At 43.0% G+C, this 23181-nt stretch overlaps 2 protein-coding genes across 5 annotated transcripts in view; both read right to left on the reverse strand.

Moving 5' to 3' along the window:
- Positions 1-4014: 4014 nt before the first annotated feature.
- rxfp3.3a1 (relaxin family peptide receptor 3.3a1) lies at positions 4015-6129 on the reverse strand. Its single transcript, XM_030414413.1, has one exon. It carries the CDS (start codon positions 5696-5698, stop codon positions 4712-4714), a length of 987 nt encoding a protein of 328 aa, XP_030270273.1. The 5' UTR covers positions 5699-6129; the 3' UTR covers positions 4015-4711.
- Positions 6130-6238: 109 nt separating this feature from the next.
- The window catches only part of LOC115580254 (E3 SUMO-protein ligase PIAS1-like), a 71819-nt gene continuing 54876 nt past the window's right edge, over positions 6239-23181 (reverse strand). For 2 of the 4 annotated variants that reach the window (XM_030414412.1, XM_030414411.1), the window contains exons 6-13: positions 22674-22779; positions 21760-21833; positions 21298-21458; positions 19540-19676; positions 18942-19167; positions 17764-17903; positions 16867-16907; positions 6239-12702 (exon numbers count right to left, since the gene is read on the reverse strand). In XM_030414412.1, coding sequence (XP_030270272.1) covers positions 12352-12702; positions 16867-16907; positions 17764-17903; positions 18942-19167; positions 19540-19676; positions 21298-21458; positions 21760-21833; positions 22674-22779 — 1236 coding nt within the window. In that variant the 3' untranslated portion in view covers positions 6239-12351. Of the gene's footprint in view, positions 12787-16866; positions 16908-17763; positions 17904-18941; positions 19168-19539; positions 19677-21297; positions 21459-21759; positions 21834-22673; positions 22780-23181 lie in introns of all 4 variants that reach the window. The other 2 variants (XM_030414410.1, XM_030414409.1) reach the window with 1 other exon arrangement.

A 23181-nucleotide genomic window follows, 5' to 3' on the forward strand; every position in this document is an offset into this window, starting at 1 on the left:
TTGCGGAGTATGAATTCTGTGCCAAGCTCCTGGCACTATGTAATTGCATCTTCTTATTATCTATTTATCCTTATGTGCACTAAATTGTCTCCTGAATGTTGTACTGTTGTTCTTATGTACAATGTCCTTGAGGGCTTTGAAAGGCACCTTTAAATAAAATGCATTATTATTATTACTATTATTATTATTAATTTATTATTATATGTCTTAAGGTTCCTATAATATGCACATTTTTCACATTCATACCTCCTAGAAAATGTATACATCCAAGATAACCCCCCACACCTACATGCAGCACTCCTAGTCACCCTCTGTGTCTTTAAGTCCCTCCTCCCGGCAATCCCACTCTACTCTGATTGGTCAGCTTTCACAGGACTGAGAAGGAACCGTGCACCATATTTCCACCTCAGCTCTGCCGGTGTTGTTGCACCCAGAGCTGTGCCGGGGGCGGTGATTGTAGAGTCGTGACAACTACAACAACTGATTTGCTTTTCATGTGAGAATCATGACCCCTGATCTGTCCTGGCAAAGAAGAAAGTGGTCTCATGTGAAGTCGTGTGTGGGAGCGTAAGATTACATACTTCGAAAGGTTTCAGTGACTTAAGTAAACTCGGATGGGTTGCTGGGCAAAAGACTGAAAATGACATTCTTGCGGAGTCACCACACCAGTGTTTCTCAGCCCTGTCTGGCCTCTGACCAGATTGTTGGGTCACACATTTCTCATGCACTCTGAGTTGTCACACTGACCTTGTGAATTTGAACGTGACATTCGTCAATCCAATGATTGTTATTCAGTAAGTTATATCTGTTTTCCCACATGAACTCATCTTCCTGTCAGTGAAGTAGAGTCTCAGCTCTGTGTAATGACACATTAAGATCCAAGCATTAATGTAATTTTTCTTTTTTTCTGCATGTTTTGACAAACTTGGAAAACAGAGATATGTGACTATCACTGCATTAACTAAGAGACAGACTTCAGGTTGAATCTCCTGTGATGGACTGAATCTTTTTTGCGGACACTGAAAGATCTAGCTTTTCCCCACAGACAGACTACATCATCCTAATTACCCTTTTAAGAGCAAACATCTTCTCAACCCTCATATAATGTTTATCTCATCCTGCGGAGGTCAAGTTAAAATGGAAAGATTGGACTTTATTGATGAGTGACTGCATGAGAAAAACACGAACGAATCATTAGACAATGTCAAACAGACTCAAGGGAGGTGGAGCAAACATATGTGAGGCATTTTTCTAACGGGTACAACTGTCAAATAAAGCCAAAGAGAAACCCACGACCCTACGTTAATTAATCTTGAAAAGTTTCTTGTTTTTTTATAAAAAACTATTCTCTGCCTCTTTCAAGCCCTTGAGTCGACAGTAGACTACACAGAAGAGAAAACAGAATAAAAACACACAGCATACGCATTTACACAAATGATAAGGGATTCTAAAAGTTAAAATAATTATCTATTGTAGCGAAATATGAATCAAATTAAAGGTTGAATTCTTAAAAAAATATCTTTAGTCTTTTTTGTGAAATTCAAAGGAGACCCATGTAATGCATTTGTGTTTATTGTCCTTCCGTGTGTTATAAAGGTTCATGTACATGTTAAAGATCTTGAAAGTTAAAAAGGTCAAAGTCAACACCCACAGAAGCTCTCTCTCCCACATTAAACACCACTCCTAGTCCCACCCATAATTCTGTGACTTTGTGACATCACACTATGTCACCATGTCACATATTTGCTTTCAGTAGACGTCACTCAGTGCGTTTACATGCACAGCTTAGTCAGATTACAGCCATAGTTCGACTATGCTGCTCAATCGGACAACTGCAATTATCCGAGTATACATGCCAGTGAGAAAATCGAATTACTGGCCGAAAGCATATCATACCACGGTACGCTAGGTGGCGCTGTACCCATTTCAACTAGTGTTAACGGCGCACCTCCGGCTGACCTCTTTACGTCACCAGCTGCCTCGGCATTCAAGAAAGATGGCGTACGAAGAGCGAGACGAAGCTACATCTTTGTACACTTCGTATATGGTGTACATGATAATTACACAATCTAACGCAGTAATTCGGTTTTCTTGAGTGTCATGTAAACACACTGGTGTGACCAACTTCATGAGTAGGAAACTGTAAAAAAAAGAAGTAGAATACAATAAAATTGATCTACATGATTTACTGAGTTTCCATGACTGACAACCTGTGATGCATTGTAGCAGGTATTATGTAAAATGCAATTTTCATAGATATTGCAACAGGTATTACTTTCCTTATTAGTAACACCAGTTAAAAAATACAAGGAGTCTATAAGCTTTCATTAATGTGTATTTATGGAGTCAGCGAGTTATGGAATAAGGTGCTCTAGATTTTTTTTTTAGATTTTAGAAAAAGAAGTCAATGTTCAGACATTTTGCCTTCACAAAAGTTTAGGTAGAGTCACCCACATGTAAGTATATGGACTCATATTACTACAGCGCTTTTCCGGTCTACTGACCGCTCAAAGACGCTTTTATAACACTTGTCAGATTCACCCATTCACACACACAATCATACACTGATGGCATAAGCTGCCATGCAAGGTGCCAACTGCTCATCAGGAGCAATTTGGGGTTCAGTATCTTGCTCAAGGACTCTCGACATGCAGCTAGGAGGAGCCAGTCTACACTTCCCATCTCTGTCTGCCTGTATGAGACCAGGGAAGGTAAAGTGTTCCTTCCTTTCATGACAGTACAATCACTAATGGATGTTCAGAGTTCACTTCTTTATACACACTGCTGCCTGCATGCCTCGTGTGTACATTATGGTATATATCCTCTACGTGTGTGTGAGAGAGAGGTTTCAGCTGTGAGTTGACCTAAACAGAATCTTAAAGAGGCATTATGTTGTTATGAAGAAGAGATCAAAACTCAGAATTGCAATATTTACAATATTAATTAGGTAATGATATAAACTATGACGTATTTAATTTTTCCATAACTGAACCAGCTATTCTCAGAGAAAAATAAGGGCCCAGAACACTGATTGAAGCGAGAAAGGTGGCAGGGTCCGCCACATATAAGCACATTAAAACTGTATTAATTGTGTGGTCTGTTAAGATCAGAAAGAGAGTTTGTTAATTTAGTTTGTCTAGGTGATGACGATCTTTCTCTTCACAAAAAATATATTCCCCAAAACTACATAATGCACAATTTCTAAATGAAATCAGTGCAACTTCACCAAATTTGACCACATCAGTAAACCTAAATTAGAGAAAACAGATCGATCCTTTAAAGGTCGACAGGTCCTTCAAATTCTTCTATCCATAAAATAGAAACTGTTCACCCTCCGCTCTGTTCAATTCAGTCCACGTCTTCAGCCCGTCCCCTTTCTATCACACATTAATGAAGCCTATTTTCTCACATGAATGTGCCCACACAGCATCCGGCTGTTTGTTCACACGTGCTGCAGCTCCCAAAGCCATTCAGTCAGGCCTTAATGTGGTGCTCGTTCATGCACACAGCCACTGTTCTCTATCAGACGGCTCCGTGTTGAGCATAAAATCCATTATGTCTGTTATGTCCACCTGCCTCACATGTTGATGACTGCTGAGCTCATAAAGTTAATGTGCAGGTCAGCGAGACCTGAAGCAGACAGATGATTCATAAATCAGAACCTATCGTCAAATGTTATCACCTGTGAGGCTTGGACTCGTGTGCATCAGTTGTTAAAGGTGTGACATGTACGAATGTTAGATCATGACAGAATGTGAAGAGAAGAGAGTTTTAACCTATGCGTTGTGTTGAGATATCTGCTTAAGATAGCATGATAATCAGCTAGCCCAGGGCTGTCCCTCTTCATACTACCATTCTGATCCACTAGCGGCACAACTAACTGAGCAAACTAACTAACAGGAGCAACAGTTACTCTGGTGACATGCTGCCCCCTCTTTGTATGAATTCAGCAGGAGGCCAATTCTACATGTTGCACCTTTAATGATGAGGAAAACTTACCCACGTGACAGCTTAAGTATGTTTTTATTATGACACATTAAAGACATAGTTTTATTGCGTATCTACAGCGATCTTATGTCACACACTTTGTTGTTTTCTTCACCCAAGCTCTTGATTTTGGCACACTGAGGTCAATACTCACGTCCTAGAAACGTGACCTTTAACTTCCCCCCTTTTCTCCAGTCGATGATGAGGTCCATGATTGTCTTATAATCACATTTATCAGACACTTTGTACATTTTTAGCTTAGACATTCACAGAAGCGCTCTCAGCTGAAACGTGAGTACACCAATGCGCAGTTCATTGTAATGCGCAATTACGCACGCTATGACTAAGACTGTGGACTAGAGATACATCACTCCTAATAGTTATTTAACATGTAATGCCTCAGTGGTCACAGGTGTAATAATCTTTCGCAAAATAACCGATTCATTTGTGTAAATCCCTGAACTAGCTATAGATCCTTTAAAGAACAGTTGCCACTTTACGCACGCGTTTAAATACAAAAAAGCGCAAATGAAAGTCATATTTTCCAAAAGTAAAATCGAGTAAACAGTCTTGACAAGATGTTGTTTGTCCTTATTTTGCCCTCTGACTCGTTTCCTCTCTTGCCTCGTTCCTCATTTGTCGTGCGCACTCGGTGCGTCTTGGTTATAGTTTGTGCAAACATTACGCGCTCTGTCGGATCATCAGTAAACTCCAAAAACACACACTATCCTCTGTGTATCAGATCCTTAAGTTTACTCCTGAACTCCTTCCTCATGAGGCAGTAAATAATCGGGTTCAGGCAGCTGTTGGTGTGCGCCAGACACACGGTCAGGGGGAACACGTATGTGTGCACTATGTAGTACGCTTTGTCCCAGTTTACAGCGTTCAGTTTGACCAGCACGCTCCACAAAGTGATGGCGTGGTTCGGCATCCAGCACACGAAGAAGGACAACACGACAATAGTGATGGATTTTGTAACTTGGGATCTCCGTTTGGGGTTGCTTGTTTTCATACTTCGGTTGCGGACGAACCGCAGCAGCATGATGTAGCTGATGGACACGATGGACATCGGCAACACGAAACCTACAACTATTTTCTGAATGTGATAAACTGCCAGCCAGTACTGACCCCCGGGAAACCGCAGCAGACAGAGTTTCTCTCCGGTTACGTTGCTGACAGTTGAGAAAATCGACGTGGGCGCAGTTGCCGCAGTCGCCAGTGTCCAAATAATCGCGCAGATCCACTTGGTGGAGCAGGAGTGGTGCACGGTTCTGTTCTTCAGAGCCGAGGCCACCGAGCAGTAGCGGGTCACACTCATGGCAGTGAGGAAAAACACGCTGGCGTACATGTTCATCACTGTGACCGACAGGATGATTTTGCACATGGCGTCTCCAAACGGCCAGCTGAAGTCCAGCGCGGTGTCCACAGCCCAGAAGGGCAGTGTGAGCACGAACTGCAGGTCGGTCACCGCCAAGTTGAGCACGTAGAAGTTCATCTTGGACTTCTTTCTCTCTTTTTTGACCCTGATGAAGAAGAGCACCAGCAGGTTGCCCACGAGTCCCGCAGCGCACACTACAGAGTAAACCAGGCAGATGAGGAACCTCAGGATCGGATTCCCGTCAGCTGACACGTCGATGTCCTCCAGGTTGCTGAAGCAGTCCATCCCTGCCTGTGACTCGTTCAAGCAAACACTCTCATTCTCTTCATTCATAATTCCTGCAGTTTAACGGATAGATCAAGATAATCTGATAAGTGAAACATGTGTGCACGCAGCTGGATCTTGGAGTGCCACATTAGTAAGAAGCGCACGATGCCTCCAGCTCCTCCGTCTGAATCCACCCCACCCTCTTGCCATCTCCCCTCCTCCCTATTTATGATCATCCAACACAGCCGCTCTCAGCTGTGACAGGGGGAAAGGAATGGTCGGGTTGAGGTGTTCATTGGCTTATATCAGGTTTGATGCGTCCATCCGGTTTGCGCGTAATGGAGGCTCCTTGGAGCGCGCGGCTTCCCCATCTCCATCTCCATCACTCTGAATCTAAAAATAAATCCCTAATCAATAATTTCAGATGATGATCAGTTAAGCAGAGCTTGTGTCAGTGCCAGGAAGGAACCGTGTGGAGCAGACAAGGCGTGCGTAATTGGTTTTGTGCCACCTCAGTGAGGGATTAGCTGATCAGAACGTCCCTCTGCTGCCACCTCGTGTCAACATGTTAAATCTCATCTTTAAAAAAAAACCCCCACAGAGATGTAACAGAATGCATTTTATTACATCTAAACTTTTCTACATAAACAGGTAACATTCAATAAGTAAACAATTTCTTCCAATGCAGGTAATAAATATTTTTTTTTTTCACTTAGTATATTTGTACAAACTGACAGGGGTCTACTGTACACTGTCTTCTCCTCGCCCTCCTTGAAAAGCCTTTTTATGATTTTTCTTGGGTCGAAGCTGTGAAACAGAACCTGTGAATGTTTTAAGGCAGTGAGTGCACACGTCGACTTGAGTCTGACTTGGAGATTATTTCAGTTGTGTAAGACTCTTTATTGGCCACAGTCCTTTTTATATTTTTCTTAATAATAGTACAGCTTTCATTTTCTAAAAAATATATAAATTAATTTATTCTCTCGCTCTGAACTGACACACAAAACGCATACAAACGGACATCAAACACCCACATTTGGATCTGAAGGTTCAGTCTTCCATACAGACATAATATACACACTGCTGACTTTTCCCTTTTGAGACATCATGACAATTGGTGATGATGTTAGGTTTGTGTACGAATCGTTCTTTTTGAACGAGTTAAATCGATTCGCGAGCAGCAGTGAATCCCAAATCCTGCTTCCTTACGGTGCAGTTGTGCATTAAGAGCCACGTTAACTTCTGGGTCAGCTTCTTCGTTTTGCAAGCAGCCACCGGGCCGAAGAACGAGTCGTTCACAAGTACAAACCCACACAGAGCTGTATTAAAACAAATACAGAACCAAAAGAGTCGTTCATGAGTTGGTTCGCTAGTGTCGATCGGAACAAAACAAACCAGTTAAGCGAAAGGAAAAGTTCAAACAAAAATGAGAAGTTCAGTCATTATCTGCTGAGCACATGCTGATGGAGAATCTGGTGAAGTTTCATCATCAACACAACATTTCTGGAGCTTCACAGCCAAACAGTGTTGCAGCATTTTCCTAAAGAACTGAAGAGGATGTGGACTCGAAATAAAAAAAAAAAACTACTGAGAAAAAAATCTAATCAGATGGCTCCATTCAGCTCGTCCAGTGTGATCAAAGTCTCCAACAAAGCTGCTCAGTGGAGCATAAAGCTGAAACTTTTAAATTTGGCCCGCGGCTTACTTGAATGGGGATGAAATGATTTATTTGTGTGGCTCTTTTAAACTCTCCAAATGTTAACTTAAGCAAATTATCACAGTGACACGAGTCAGTTGGGAGAGCTTGTGACACTCATCATGTACGCGTCTGGGGGAAAAGTCTTTTTGATGTTGTAATTACACGGTTTGGCCACTAAAGCCTGGCGCTCACCCTGAGAGCCTGTTGAGCTGAACGGAGACACTTTGTTTGTTGGGTTGTGTTTTGTTTGTTTTTTTTTACATTTTAGAACCACTCCTCATCACCTTCACTTGTTCAGGACAATGACGTAACACTGTTTTCCTATGAATCATCACCTGACTTTTCATCAGCATGAAGGTGAGTAGAGAATGTCTGAATCTTCATTTTTGGGTGAACTGTTCCTTTCTCATCACTGACAGCGTAAGAGTTGAGCTGCTCAGTCCAGGTCGCCGGTGCAGATTTTGAAAACACAGTTAAGAGTAACTGCTGATCATAGTGGCCTTATTCCATTCACTTCATCGCGTGCAGAGTTCAGCAAACACATGATCTGCTGCAGAGATGCTGTGAAAACACTGCGAGCCTGTTCATACCTGTGACTGTAACTCAAGACGGAGTGAGAAGAGCTTCTCTCTCTCTCCCCGCATGGAATCTGAGTTCTTACAAAAAAAAAAGCGAAGCCAATTAGTGGAGAGTTAAAAAGAAAGAATGAAACAGCTGAATAACGAGTGATTCTCCCTCAGAAAACTAACAACGTTGGACCACATGATGGAGCTGTGGGCATAAAACATGTTGAGGGGAACCTGACATTTTTGGTGATCCCACACGGATCCCCTCAACCACCTCAACAGAAAACACATTCTCGCCGTCTGCTCTCTCACTACGTCTCGTGGCAAACGTGAGGGAAAAAGAAGTCGTTTAAATAAATAAATCTTGTCTGAGAGCATTCCTCAACTGCGACCGCCTCACCAGGTCTCTGAATACTGGGGATTAATATTCAGACTAACATGATGGAAACGAAAGAACTGACTTCATCAGTAAACAAAGTCGGGGTTACACTTTGTACTGAAGGTACACACACATGCTTTGAGTGATACATGAGCCATGAAGCATCATGTGAGTCACTGTGGGTTTGTCTGATTAGTTATACTTTCATTCATATGTCACCAAATATGTTATATATGATCCCAGTTCTCTGAAAATCATGCATGTCCTTAACCTCCACCCTTCACCAGCTAAGAAAACAACACTGATTTCCACTGTGACCGAGTGTTTGCAGCTAACCCACAGAGTCCTCAAGTGGTTTATTTAGCTAAAGAAGTAGGAGATTTTTTTTCTCCACTCACAAAAGTATCTGGGAAATTCAAAACCACCAAATTTGGACACATGGTTTTCTTTAGAGAAATGCAGACTCATAAATTAAATCAACCAATGAAACTGTTTTATCAGACTGAGTCAGATGTTAACATCTGCGCGGTGCTGTGTGACGCCAGTGGTCTCCGTGTCCAGTTTATAAGATAGCAATTGAGCCTTTTGCACCGCGAACTACAACCGAAATCAAAGGTGCAAGTGGATAAACAGGGGCAAATAATAAAGAAACTTAAGCATACGTCATTATTTCATATTGTAATGAAGTAAGACAGAACAAGAATGATTTCCACAGCCACGCTAGCAGCTGCGTAAGGCTGTACTAACTGCTAACGCTGGGATGCTAACGTGCAGACGTCAAGCAGGTACACTGTTTGAACTGTCGACATGCTAACAGTCGCTAATTATTACTGAGAGGGACGGGAACAGTTTTGCAGTTGTGAAGCCATACGATATCAGACAAGTTGAGGTCTGGCACAACGAAAAGTCTAAGAGAACAAAAACTCATCACTTCATGATCTGTCCAACAGTTGTTGAGATATTTTGGACCACAGCGGCGAACAGACTGAGCGAGCTGCTAACTCAGGGAGGATTCAAACTGCTAAAATCAAGACCAAATAAACCACTTTAGATAAATGAATGTGCCATTAAACGAACAAAGATAAAGATAAAGTAGACTTTAATTTCTCAAATGTGACATACAGTAAATCGATGCTTTGCCTTTGTATTAATTCCCTCATCTATTGTGTACTTTTCCCCCATTGTTCCTATTAATTTATCCTACTTTAAATCCATTGATTTCTGTGTTATATTCTGGTGAGTCTGAGACTCTCAGACGGCCACTGAATGTGAGAGCAGCAGTCGATCTACACACTCTTGAAAGTTAACCACTTCGAATGACGGCTCCGCGTCTGCTCGATGACGCAGAATTGTACAAAGAAAAACTAAAAGGAAGCTAATAAATGCGTTTGGGAAATAAATAGGGGGGAAATGCAGAGAGAAATATTACGTCAACAAACTAGTAAACAGAATGGGAGATTAAATTAGAAGCAAATAAATAGGAGAATTATTACAAAGGTAAATAAACACAAAAGCAAGCAACTTATGTCACATCTTACAAAACAATTAATGTCTACATTTATTCTTAATAGGACTTTTTAGTGCTTTTAATGGCATATAAATGAAATTATTGATAATTTTCTGAATTCCTCATTTTTTACTTTGGCACTTCCAGGCCTCCGTACTACTGCGGCTGCAAGCTCAGCGTTTATATTCAGTCAGGAATCTGATGGTGATCTGCCAACTCTCCCGTCGGTCGTGCTGCGACACGTTAAGGTTTGCATACGACTTCCAGTTTGATAGAAACAGCTTCGTACTTCCTCTTTCTGTGAGGCTGGGTTGGAGCTAATTTGGTGGCATAAAAATTCAAGCACGCCACCAAATTAGCTGTGAGTTAATCAATATTTAATGATCCATTAGGCGTTTCTTCATAGCAGGCGACAGGAATTCATAGTACCTCCGTGATTAACTCATACTCTAAATCATCATGAGTCACTGTGCATTAATTAAGCATGTGTGTTGTGCCCTTTTTAAAAAGGGTGTGTCAGCTCCCAGGATACACACAGGTATCTCCACGATGAATAACTAAATGGTACCTTTTCGGAGATATAATAGGATAGAAAGAATTATGAAATGCATATTAAATAAAATTATAACACGACAGCTCCCGAGTGACAGTGACTCTCACACACGCACCCACGGAAATCAAACCTTTTGCAAAAATATAATATATAGAAATAAGAATACAAAATAAATAAAATACTGCACAACACAGGAAATACACGAGATTTGTTCCGGCTGTCAGAATGACGGGGGGGGGGGGGAGGAGGAGGGGTCATTTTTAGGACGTCTCCCAGTCAGTTTCTGAAGAACAGGACGGGGATGTGAGGTGATGGGCCCGGCTGTCCCAAGCGATTATCTCATCGTGGTGGAACGTCGGGGAGAGGCTGATCAGAGGGGACGCTGGGAAAGTTTGAAGGACACACAGGGGGCTGATGGGGCAGAAGGGGTCCCAGGTTCACTGGATGTGACTGTTAAAGAGCAAAAGTGTGTCCGCTCTAAATTGTAAGATACATTCATGAGCAAACTTCAGCTGAATGGCAACAACATCGAGATTCAAAACCTCTGACTCATTTTGACACTTCCACATCACACGCCGACGAACACGAAGGGTTTTTAGGTCACAGACAGCTCATGTATTTTTAACCCAGCTGGCTCTGTGCATTTTCAAACCCCCTCATTCATGGTGGCACTAAACTGTCTGCTTTCACTCTTCTACGCTCAAGCGGTTCCCCAAAGATAAAGTTTATGTGTGACCATTTAAGACATTCTTTTGAGTTTGACAACTCCGCCCCGAGCACGCCGTGAAGCATGCTCACAAACAGGCACTAGTTTGAACGCGGTCGCGTGTCGAGGTCGCCTGTCTCTTTAAAAGGCCCGACGCTGCTACAGCTCGACTTTTTACGATAATTCCTCTCCGACGGTCAAAAGCACAAATCTGAGAAGACGAGAGACAAAAGGACACCGTTTGAGTTTCAGACTGAGAACACTGTGGCACACGGATCCAACTGCACTCTGATTATTGTGATAATTCATAGGTACCATATGTTATTTTTGGCATTGCGCGAAAAATAAAATCAAAACTCTTCCAGCTCCAAACTCTTAATTGGCAAGTATAAATAGTCTAAAAGTCTCCTTTTCTAAATGCTGTACGCCGGCAGAGTCTTTGTAAGGAGTTGGAAATCAGAGAGTGAAAATTAAAAACCAGAAATGGCTAATTTCCACCTGCACACTCCCCACAGCATTAACCTGAAGGTCAAAAGGAATGCATATATATATATATATATATGATTTCTAACTGTTTAAATATTATACATAACTTAAAAAGCATAATAAAATTATTAGTACATGAATAAACTGTAAATTCAGTGTCTGAAAAGTCCTTGTCATTGGATAGAGAAATAATACACCATGATTTAAAAAGTGAGCGCGAGCAGGAGAGAGAGAGAGAGAGAGAAAAAGGGAGAGGCTCATACTGAGGAGGTGAGAATGAAAAAATGCAGGATCGAGCTAAAAGAGAAGTAAAGATGAGCACATGGCGACGGGCGTATGTATAAGCATCTGTGAGAAAAACAGAAAAACAACCTCCAGTCGTCCACTTAAAAACAGCGATCCAAGCAGCTCACTTGACTGAAATGTCCCGATTTAACATACAAAAGTAAAAGAGGAAAATAGATTTTGTTCTCTGTACACGGTGCCGCTCCTCGCTTTTGTAAAAAAGAGCCGTCATCTGCTGTGTTTTTGTTCAGGTAGCATCTCTGCTGTTTGTGCCGCAGGGTTCACATGCTGGAAAGGTTTCTGATCTGGAGTCAGTTAACCAACACAATGTCACAGCTGACCCTTTCAGTGATGACTCAGAGCTGTTCTCAGGTCAGTCTAGTGAAGGGAACCGTCTAAATATTGGTGCTCTTGTCTTTACGACTGAGTTTGATGACTTGGGACCAGTGTAGTTTCTGGATCTAAACTTTACCCTGCAGTCAAAAGTCTGTTACTAGATCGAAGCCGGGCCCAAAGGGTAGCCTCGACCCGCCTTGAGTCAGTCCAACGATATAACGTCAGGTATCCCGCCGTAAATAGCTGCCACCGCTGCTTCAGTGCTGTTCCGGCTGGCCACCACCCCGGGATGTGTGTGTGAGGAGTGTGAGGACGAGTGAGTGTCGCGGAGGCTGCTGGAGGAGACCAGGCTGCTGGCGCTGCCAGAGTTGCTCGCCCCGTTGGTGGGCACGTTCAGCGAAGAGGCTGAGGACGCGCCCGATTGGTCAAGGAACAACTGGGAGCTAGAGGAGGAGGAGGAGGAGGTGCTGTAGGGCAGGAAGCGGTTGAGCAGCAGCTCGTGGTCGTCTGAGGCTGAAGCAGCGGCCGCTGCCGCCATCACCATGTTGTAATGCTGTGGGAGATACACAAGACAGCCGGAAGTGAGCTGCTGGTAGAGGCTGCTGGAGTCACCAGAGGTCACGGAGAGGTCTTCACACTAGAAGAAGAATTTTTCATTTATTCATTTATCTTTTTCAGCCTCTATTTGACCACTTTAATCCCATTCAGATCAGAGACCCAGCAAAGACAGGCAGCAACACAGAGTTTTACAAGTATATTTAAAAAAACACAACAAAAGTGGACATAAAAACAAAATGTGACATTCAAGGACCTATTTGTAAGAAAAGTAGATTTTTTAGTTCCACTCCCAACTCCTCAAAAACTGATGCCCTGGGGTGGCGGCTGAATTAACCCACAATCCCAAAGCGTCAGTTCTAGAAGAGCTGGGAATGAGACTTGTAAATCAATTTTTCTTACAAACAGCACCTTTAAACTGATCAGAAAAAACATAAGAACACAGAGAACCAGGAAAACAAGGGGTGTGTGTGTGTGTGTGTGTGTGTTTAATTAGTAAATGAGGCAAGTTAGCTGTACTCTGAAGTCTATCGGTAGTGAGGCTGACAGCACCAGAGTTTTGTAACGAATGCAACATTAATGAACTTTTAAAAGCACATTACGATGATGGCAGAGTTAATCAGAATCTACTCAGCTCACCGATAAATCCAAACAATCTACCGTCGGCAAAATGTCTGGAAGAATTATTCAGCAAACCAAAACAACCACAATGATTAAATCTGATCTCATTATAATCGTTTCTGGATTAAAACTTATTCTATATGTAAAAATTAATCACAGAGTCCTCATCAAGAGATGTTTAACTTTGTTACAGAATCACATTTGTTAATGTTTATATTGGGTCAGTAAATGTTAATGTATCTAATGGAATTTATTCTTCATGCTTCTGTGAAATGATCAATATTTCATTTCACACTGACTGAAACAAAAACAGGTCATTTGACGCTTTCCCATGTTTTACCATCTCCTCATATCTGTAATTCTGTAAAATTATAATCTTTTTACATTCTGATGTATTTTCTTGCTTATTAACTTGTTTGGCCCGTCCTCTTCCAGGTCACCATTAAAGGGATATCCCGGCGTAAAATGAATTCATGGTCTAACACACCGTGACACCCAGTAAGACCCCCCCTCGAGAGATCGAGTTTTCCGACCGCTAGCTTATGTAGTTTTAGCAACCTCAGAAAGACTGCACGATAACAATACACTGCAGTATACGCCTCCAAGATTAAACTGCCGTCAAAAAGCCACAAATAATGCTCAGAACAGCACCAAACATCAGTAACAGTACAAATAGGGTCCCAGCACATAGTTCGAGGCATCAAACATCTGCTAGCTTTTCCGGGTTTCTACTGAAAAGTGAACACATCTCACCACTCTCCTGCAGCAGCCTGCTCGTTGTGGGGAAGCCCTGACGAGTAGATTACCGAGTGTAGTCGAGTTCCGCAACTCAAGGATGAAAATGTACGATTATTACTCCATGGAAATGCAATTAAAGTTCACATGTGTCTTGCTTACCAGTTTATAACAGTTATTATCGAGAGCTGACAGGAATAAGAACGGAATTGAGCATTTCCAACTGCACTCGGTAATCGACTCGTCAGGGCTTCCCCACAATGAGCAAGCAGCTGCAGGACAGTGGTGAGTTGTGAAGCTATCTGCAAAGGGGGGGGTCTTACTCGGTGTCACGGTGTGTTAGACCATGGATTAAATTTACGGCGGAATATCCCTTTAAGGCAGGAACACACTGGCCCAAACGTTGGACATCTGAAACCTTTGGGGAGACTCGGACGAGTTCGGGAACAACTCTGTTCGGCGTGTTCAGCTGCGTTGGAAGCTTTTGGAACCGCACAGACGGTGTCTGGTCAGATTCAACTTGCAAAGTGTGAGAGCGTTGGTCGGTCTGAGAATTGGACGCCATTGGATAGTCTGATTGGTTGTGTGCTAGCTGTTCAATGAACATTCTGATTGGCGGTGTGCTAGTGAATCTGCGCAGTGTATGGGAGGGGCGGAGGTGCGATTTCTCCTCATTACTTTTTCCCTCCTGCAACGTCTTCGTATAATAACGAGCCCGAGAGCCGACAATGCGACCATTAGTTCAGCCATAATGATCTTTCAAGTAATGCCAAGTATTGTAATTCCACAAATGTCTTCCCAGGTCAAACAAATACTGAGCCAATGCTGTGTGAGCTTTGTTTTTCTAATCTGATAATCTATGGGCTGCACTCCGTTCTGTCATTTCCTGTTTTCATGTTTTGGATTACTGGCACGAGACTAGCGCCAACCGATGTGAAGGAGAGTCTTTGCATCTCGCGCAAGCGCAGAACCCGCTACTGTGTAGTTGGCAGTAGTCGAGGCGGTATGTTTCAATGCAACTTTTCTGCTGAACGGCTCAGACGAGAGGCGACGGAGTGGTCAGATAAAGGCAGTTGAAGGTGGAGGTCGTGGGGAGCGGGCACCAGTTGGCGATGCCTCAAACTCCTCAGTCGCGATATTAACTGTAGAATTTGTAATAATTGCTGATGTTGTCTGTTTAGTTAATAACTTTGATTTTGACTCACAATATGAGGAATTGGCTTAATTGACATTTATAATGAGTAAAACTGCTGTTTTTTCATATTTAAAGCAGATTTATGTAGAAATTGGTATTTTGAATTTAGGTTCTGAGTGCAACACCAAAGTAAATACAATAACTGTACAAATACAAATCATACATCATCAGACATAATGTAGCTGCTGACTACAAACAAAACTCATGACATCACAACTGTTATGTGTTGAGAACTTGTGTGTTGAAGTCAACATGTGTGTAACGCTGTGATCCTGCACTTTCTGTGAGGTTACACAGAGCTCAAACAAGTGACAGAGACACCATTGACCTTATTATAATTCACTGTACCATCAACATGATGCTGAAGCAGGGTGAAAAAACATACATAGTTTTGCTTAAAGAACAGCCACAAAGCCTCTGCTACTGCATCTAAATGAGCTGCAAATGTGTATCTATGTTTGATACATACGTATCATTACTGTGGATACTGAAGAACAAACGCTAAGATTCTGAGAGTTGATGTTTGGCGGGGCTCTGGAGTCACATCTGGGAGATAATGTCAGTAAACTTGGGTAAAATACAGTCTTTGCTTGTCCCTTCAAGACATGCAGAGTAATTTCTGAATCAAATCCCCTGGTGAAACTAGTCTAATCTAAATAGAGCTTCCGGTGACTGAATTCATTGCTGAAAATTGATGTAATCCATAGAAATGTGATGAAACCCAAAAATATGTACTTACTAATCTCTCGTGGTATCCAGCTGTGCAGGTAGTTTTGGTTTAATTTGATTCCTGCCTCCACAATTTAACGGTGCTCCGCTCACAGCATTATAAAAATAACACATAAAAAAATTCCACGGCCGCATCTTTCCGGAAACATCGTCCCTCTAATGCACAGAAAACACTGCCGACAGTCTTCTATTTCCTCGGGAGGAAGTGGCTCACATAAAAACTGTCCGCGGTGACGTCTGTGGACTCACCAGAATAGCAGGGGAATTTATTCTGGAAACGTAGCCGCTGTTGAATTTTTTAAATGCAATTTTTCAATCCTGCGTGAACCACATATGAAATTCCAGTCACTCTCAGGAGAAACCTCAAAACTATATGAACAGCTGGATACTCCACCACTCAGAGTAAGTGGAAAAAATGTTGTTTTATTTTGTGATTTGGGGGAAAAAACCTGAATAACAGAACCTGAACCGAGCAAAGAGTGAAGAGATGTCTGTATTCATATGATCCGCCAGTTAACTGCGGGGTGAAGGCTGTTAAATGTGTCGCTCTTTCTTAAATAGCTCTAACAGACACAATTAGACAGGAAGGATGATGACATTTAGTGCTCTCTAGCAGACATCCAACAGGTACACTGTGTACCAGCAGATTTAGGGACAATTTTGACCCAATGTCAGGTTTCAAATATGTTTCGTTAAATCGTGGCTCTGCATGAGGGAGCTTTCATCACCGTCCACTGCAGAGAGGGTGTCTGTTGCGCAGGAAAACCAAGTGCTTTAGCTTTTGTTTTTCTGGTACTTTTTGAGTTCTTGTTCTCTTTGAATATGAAACACGCTCACAGGCTCTGCTGAATTCAGCACCTCCACATCGCCTGATGTACGTACCTGATGATTGTCGCCTTGAAGAAACGAGAAGAAGTTCAACTCTGCAAATCAAGTAGACACAGCGTCAGTGGAGAATAGCAACAAGTAAAAAATACAAGCGTGTCTGAAGGTTAAGGGATTGTGCACGGAGGACCGATACTGACAAAATATAAACAAAGGGAAAGAAACAAATAATCAATTCAATGCACGACAGAAATTATAAAATGTGTTTCAATTTGCTTCTGTATTTCTTTACATTTTACATTTGCTTTCCTATTTATTTCCCCATTTTATCAACTCATTTATTCATTTTTAAACATGAATGCATTTATTCCATTTTTTCCCGTTGCTAATTCCCCTCTTTTTATTTTTCCAAGCTTATTTGCATCTTTCACTTCTTTTTACTATATCCGAGGTTTCGACAATGAGAACTAAAATCACTCCAGTCGATGTTCCTGAGCTGTGAGTTGTGGGTAAAACCTGCAGCTGTGCGAGTGCACACGCATAGCTAGCCAACCCAAATGCAGCGAGATGGCAGAGAGGACGGTGGCAACTTTGTAGAAATATTCCCCAAGAAAAACATTGCGGTGAAATGTAAGTTGTGCTTGTTGAAACCGCTGTGCCTCACACTGCCTGCCTCTGCCCAGTTCGCTGTCAGACTGTTAGCAAAATAAAGAGCTTTTAATGTTATATTGCGTCCATCATACATTTTATTAGTCTTCTGAGTTACAGACTGTGGGCCGTAAAGAAGGCTACAAAATGACGGTAAGGTCAATACACTCATAGGTTCATGTACTTTCCTCAGTAGATAACGCAGTAAGTAACAGGTTATGTTTTAACGGCAATAATCTTGTAATCTTGTAATTAGTAGTGTTACCCAACACTGTTCTGAGTCAACTCGAGTCTGGGGGTGTTTACCTGACAGGTCGTTGGGGGTGTGATAGTAGGGTCTGTAGTCCTGGATGAGCGGGGGGACAGGAGGGATGTAGCTGGTGTCCACAGCTGGCATGCTGGGAGTGCGGCTCACGGGGGACGCCTGGTGGTGCAGGTTCAACACCCTGAAGGAAGGAGCACAGGAGGAGCTTCAGAGATGAAGAAGTTACAGAGGACTCTAAATGTATAATTAGGTACTTATTTCATGTCACAGGGGAGCTCGTCTCCTGTGCCGACCCCCAAACACAAATGTCAGAACAATAACAGTCACAGGGTTCATTAAAGTCAAACGACAGAGCAGCAGCTTCTGCACGTCATGCATTTTAATTTGACAGATGTCGCTGTTAAAAGTTTCAGATAAGTGACTTCAACATGGAGGTTGGAGAGGCCGCTGGCTCCAGAAATGTTTCACTTCACTGCATGTCCATCAATCCTTCCTGATCCTGAGACGTTTACCAAGCACTTAATTTATCTTATCGTTCTATATACACACGGAATTATGACTGGCTGGTACTCAAACTGTTCATGATACTTAAGTGCAGAAAAACAAACTGATTTAGTGTTTTATTTTTCGCCTCAGCTGCTGAAAGAATCGAGTCAGAGCTGTGAATAAAAGTTAGTTGATTAATTAATTAGTCAACAGCACAGTCTTCAGGCTTCATCTGTCGTTAGCAGCGCACGCAACAGAATCTGTCAAGTCAGTAATTGGAAGTTTCTTGCCACAAAGTGACTTGTTTCTACTTTAGTTTCAATGAACGAGAGATTAATTTTTTTTAACTCAGTTGTTAATATTTCTGGACAGATGACTTAACCAGCTGAGTTTCATGCAGACTCGAGATGCGGAAGAGCTCTTTGAGTCACATAGCATCCAAAATGAATGGGACTTGTATTTTCTACTCTATAAGGTGTGTTTGGCTGAAAGTTCATACATGTGCGATTACTCCTGGCTGAACTTAAATCCTCTGTTCATGACGCAGTTTGCGCAGAAACACAAACAGATTTAGTGTTCCTCTCTCAGACACTTCTGAGTTCAACTGCAAGAACTCATGAATCATTTAACATCGACATAATTATGTGAGCAGGCGAAAGGAGCCTCATTTCCCCATTGAATGAAACACAAACTGCGTGCGGAGACGAGATCACAGTGTCGCAGTGTCGCTGACCCTTTGTTGATGACGGGCGGCGAGGTCGGGGACATAGAGGGACACGCTCTTTTGGGTGGAGGCGGCAGCGGGGGCGGCGGCGGTGGCGGCGAGTCCTGTCCTTCGTCCTCCGAGGAGCTGTCCAGCGTCAAGTCGATCACCTCCACCTTCTTGCTGTTGCTGCCGTTGCTGTGGCTGGACGACGAGGAGCTCCGCTGATCTGAGCCTGCAGACGTCCGACACGAAGCTGGAGAGCAGCAGGGACGTTTGAGTTTGTGTTTTTGTGGTGGGAAAGTAAAAAGCAGAGCACTACTGAACGCTTTAAGAATGCTAGATGAACATGTGTACAATTTCCTCCACCCTCGTGTGAGATACACTATGTTACTATGGAGACAGGCAGTTTACTCAGAGCCGCTGTGATTGATGCCTTACCAAATTAAAACCGACACTTCATAAACACAGAGGGGGAGGGGACGCACGTCCTCCCTCTTCTTACCCGGCTCTTTAATCCTAATGTAATTACTTCCAGCCTTCCCTCGCTGCTTTTATATCGCAGCAACCTTTGTGTCTTACCCTCCCCCACACTCCGTCCCCCAGTCACCCCCATGACATGTCTCACCGTCCAGCCCGTTGTTATATGAGGCAGAGGAGACCTCCTGAACTTCCTTCTTAGACCTCATCGGGGCCCAGCTGCCGTCCTCCTTGAACTGGATCTCGTCACAGTCAGTGCAGCTGTTTAGGATCTCCACGAAAAGCCTGAGGACAAACATACACGTCATACACAAACACATCCGGGGGAAATGTGCACAAACACACAGAGAAATCTGTATTTTCTAAACAAACGCTGAGTGGAAAAGATCCTACACTTTGAAGGATATCTAACATCAACATTCTGTCCACATAAAATTCAGCAACTCCAAACTCCAGCAGTCTATCTTTTCATCTTATACACTGATCACTTGCAGGCTTTAAAGCTGCGAGGTCGTTTCTGCTGTGAATCTAAGCCGACAATCGCTGCTGTCCTCGCTAAAGGAGCAAGCAACAAACACATTTCAAGTCGCAGGATGCTGATGAGACCCATTCTCTGTCCTTTAAAACTAACTGTGACATGTTTTCTGTGAAGCCTTTCATTTTCGGAAGAAACACGGAACACGGAAGAAATAGATTACAGTGTATCCATTACAGACAGGTATCTCCTTTCAAAGGACAACATTTGAACTTTGTGCAGACACTCAGAAGTAAATTATGCATTTACTCTAATTTGTCACTATGGGGACACGCTTTTAAAATTGCCGTTAAAAGACAAAGGTAGGCATCTATTTAGTAATTATAGTGTCACAGCTGAGTTTGTCAAAATAAGTGAGACTGCACAGAAGACATACCGCGGACGACCTCAAGGTGCAGCAGAAAGCTGACTGACTGCCGGGACTCGCTTTACTGACACGCTGGCAGGCATGTCTCTGCACAGTCAGTCCGGTCACGGTCAGTTCTGCTCCTCTGCACTTTTCTAATCACACCTAGAGCTGATACAACCCTAACCCTTCTGATGGATAGACTTTATATGTCCCGGATAAGCAGGACTTTGCTTCTTCTGCAACTATGCAGTTATAAGGACCATAGGCTTGTGTGACAATCTACAAAGGAAGTGGGGGACGGGGCGGCTGTAGCTCAGGGGGTGGAGCGGGTCGCCTAGTGATCGGAAGGTCGAATCCACTGGTTCGAATCCCGGCTCCCCCAGGCTGAGCTGAGCTGTGTGTTAAAGTGTCCTTGAACAGGATACTGAACCCCAAATTGCTCCTGATGTGCAGTTGGCACCCTTCCGCCATCAGTGTGCGTGAATGTGGTCTAAAGTGGCAAGTGTTGTAAAGCGCGTTGAGAGTGCGTGGACTGGAAAAGCGCTATATAAATGCAAGTCCATTTGTATGCTCATCTCTGAGGAATAAAGACACAATCACAAACGGCATCGACAATTGCGAGCCGGCTGCAGCACGCACAATCTGAAAACTGGTTAACGTGGGTGCCGAAAAGAAGCGAGCAGCAATTTTGTTGGTGCTTTGCTGTGCTCCTGCCTCCTGCGTCTCCCCAGCAGGACATGGAGAAGGGCAGAAAAGAGTACTTGTGAGACGTGCTGATACACAAGAATAAATCCCAGTGCACCCAAGAGTAAAATGTAAACGCACTGTTACTGTATTCTGGTCAGTAGCGTTCCACTAAAAGCACTTTCTTATTCCCTGTAACAGTTTTGATTCTGGCTTTGTACCGTACCAGGAAAATATCAGGTGCCCAATTTTATTCACTTGTTCAGATTTTATTGATTTTGACAATTTTCCTGCTTTTTGGGATCATATAATAGGCGGTGGAGCTTTGGGTGACTTACCCGTCGATGATGAGGTGTTCATAGGGGGCCTTCTTGTCACAGACAGGACACACCCAGGTTGGCTTCTTCTCGTTCATCTGGATGTAGAGTGTGGCGTCAAAGCACTGCAGGTGGGAGCATGTCAGCGCCCGGCATGGGATCATCAGCCGCATCTTCCCCAGCTGCACAGTGTGTGCACACACGTGCAGTCAGGGCATATAGAAGTCACAAACAGCAGGGATGAGATGGAGGGAATATGAAAGCATAAATGTCACAAACACGCCGAACCCACATGGAAAGGGTGGATGATAGGGGCAGACAAGACAATTTGACAGGTGGATCACGTACACAAATCAAAGTTAAAGGCGTGTTGAGGCACACAGAAAAACAAGAAAACAGGAGAAAGAAAGGACAGACACGTCTCAGCGTGAACGGATGTCTAAACACTGCGTTGAATTCATGAGGAGCAGGGAGGATGTTTACCGGGCAGAGAAGCGACACGCGAAGGCTGGTCGTGGCTATTTCACTGTCCGGGTCTGCTGTCAGCTTCTCTTTGACTGCAGGAGACAAGTAAAACACATCAGAACATGAGTGAGCGACATGAGTGAGCGAGAACCAAAAGACTTCTTCTTGTTCTCCTTTTAGTCTGCACCTCCTTGACTACTTGTATAAAACCAAGGAAGGTCAGGAATGAGGCAGTTTTCTGTAATTCACCTCACGCTGTGAGGGACTGACTGAATCTCTGCACCTCTTTCTTCTTATATCATTTCCTATACAGTCTAAAATATATACGGTTAAATAGTATTTGTACATATTTATCAACAAAAAGAGCAATAGAAGTGTGGCAGCTTACAACCCTGATTCTTAAAAAACGTAGCACTGTGTACATTGTAAATAAACCAGAATGTGATCTCTTACTTATTAACTTGACTTGCACTCAATTGAAAACAATACAGACAATATATCTGATGTTGCTTTTTCTACATATGTGCTTGTTCAGCATTTGATGCCAGCAACATGTTTCAAACAAGTAGGGACAACGAAAGTCTGGGAAAGACACACTTACTAAAATAAAATAAAAAGTAAAATGAAGTAACTTATGCACTACACTGCACTGCCCTTATAAAACAATAAGGACACATACAGATAAGAGCTCTTCATAGCCATCTGATACAGACTCCCGATCCAAAACAGTTCTGAAATCTGTAAACATCAGCTTGTGAAGCTCATTTTCATATAAGACGACATGAAGAGAGTAATATATAAAGAAAGCCCAACACCAATTTCTAATGAAAGCGTATTTAACATAGATCAATCATCAGTTTACTAAGATCAACAGGGGCCCTGATATCGATCCAGTGCATCTGATCTTTAAAAACAATGTTGAACGTCCTCACTGAGTGCTCTGGAGTGGTCTGGGTTTCTGATGCCTTTCGCCCGTAGTCTCTGTAACAGCACTGTGGACGACTGCTGCTTCACCAAGTACACCGCCATGGAGTAACTCTGTGGACACAGACGAATACAGACAGTGATGTGATAATGTGCAAAGTGGCACTTTACATCCCTCATGGAGGCAGAGTTCTGGGCCGCACTGGGCCGGTGTGACTCAAGGTTGATCCAACCGCTCCGAGGCAAATGTACGTTCAGCCATGTGTGAGGAAGAACTTGAGCCCTGATGGACTTTTCGTTGTGAGGCGGTTCCTTTACTGCCCTCTACTGCCTGTCTGCAGAACGTCAAGCTCCATCCAACTCCGTCAAAATCAACACTTTTTCATGTTTCATCAAAAGGTGGTTTTGTCAATAACTGAGTCTTCACTCAACATGCGTTTTGTCCGTGTGAGGTCACAGTTTTATTCTTTCTTCCTCTGCTCATCCATTAAAGATTTGTGTGTGTAAGACCTCCAC

Source organism: Sparus aurata, chromosome 4, assembly GCF_900880675.1.
Source record: "Sparus aurata chromosome 4, fSpaAur1.1, whole genome shotgun sequence".
NCBI lineage: Eukaryota > Metazoa > Chordata > Actinopteri > Spariformes > Sparidae > Sparus > Sparus aurata.

Coding starts and splice junctions, on each gene's coding strand:
- rxfp3.3a1 (XM_030414413.1), bottom strand. CDS start 5,698: ATGAATGAAGAGAATGAGAGTGTTTGCTTGAACGAGTCACAGGCAGGG.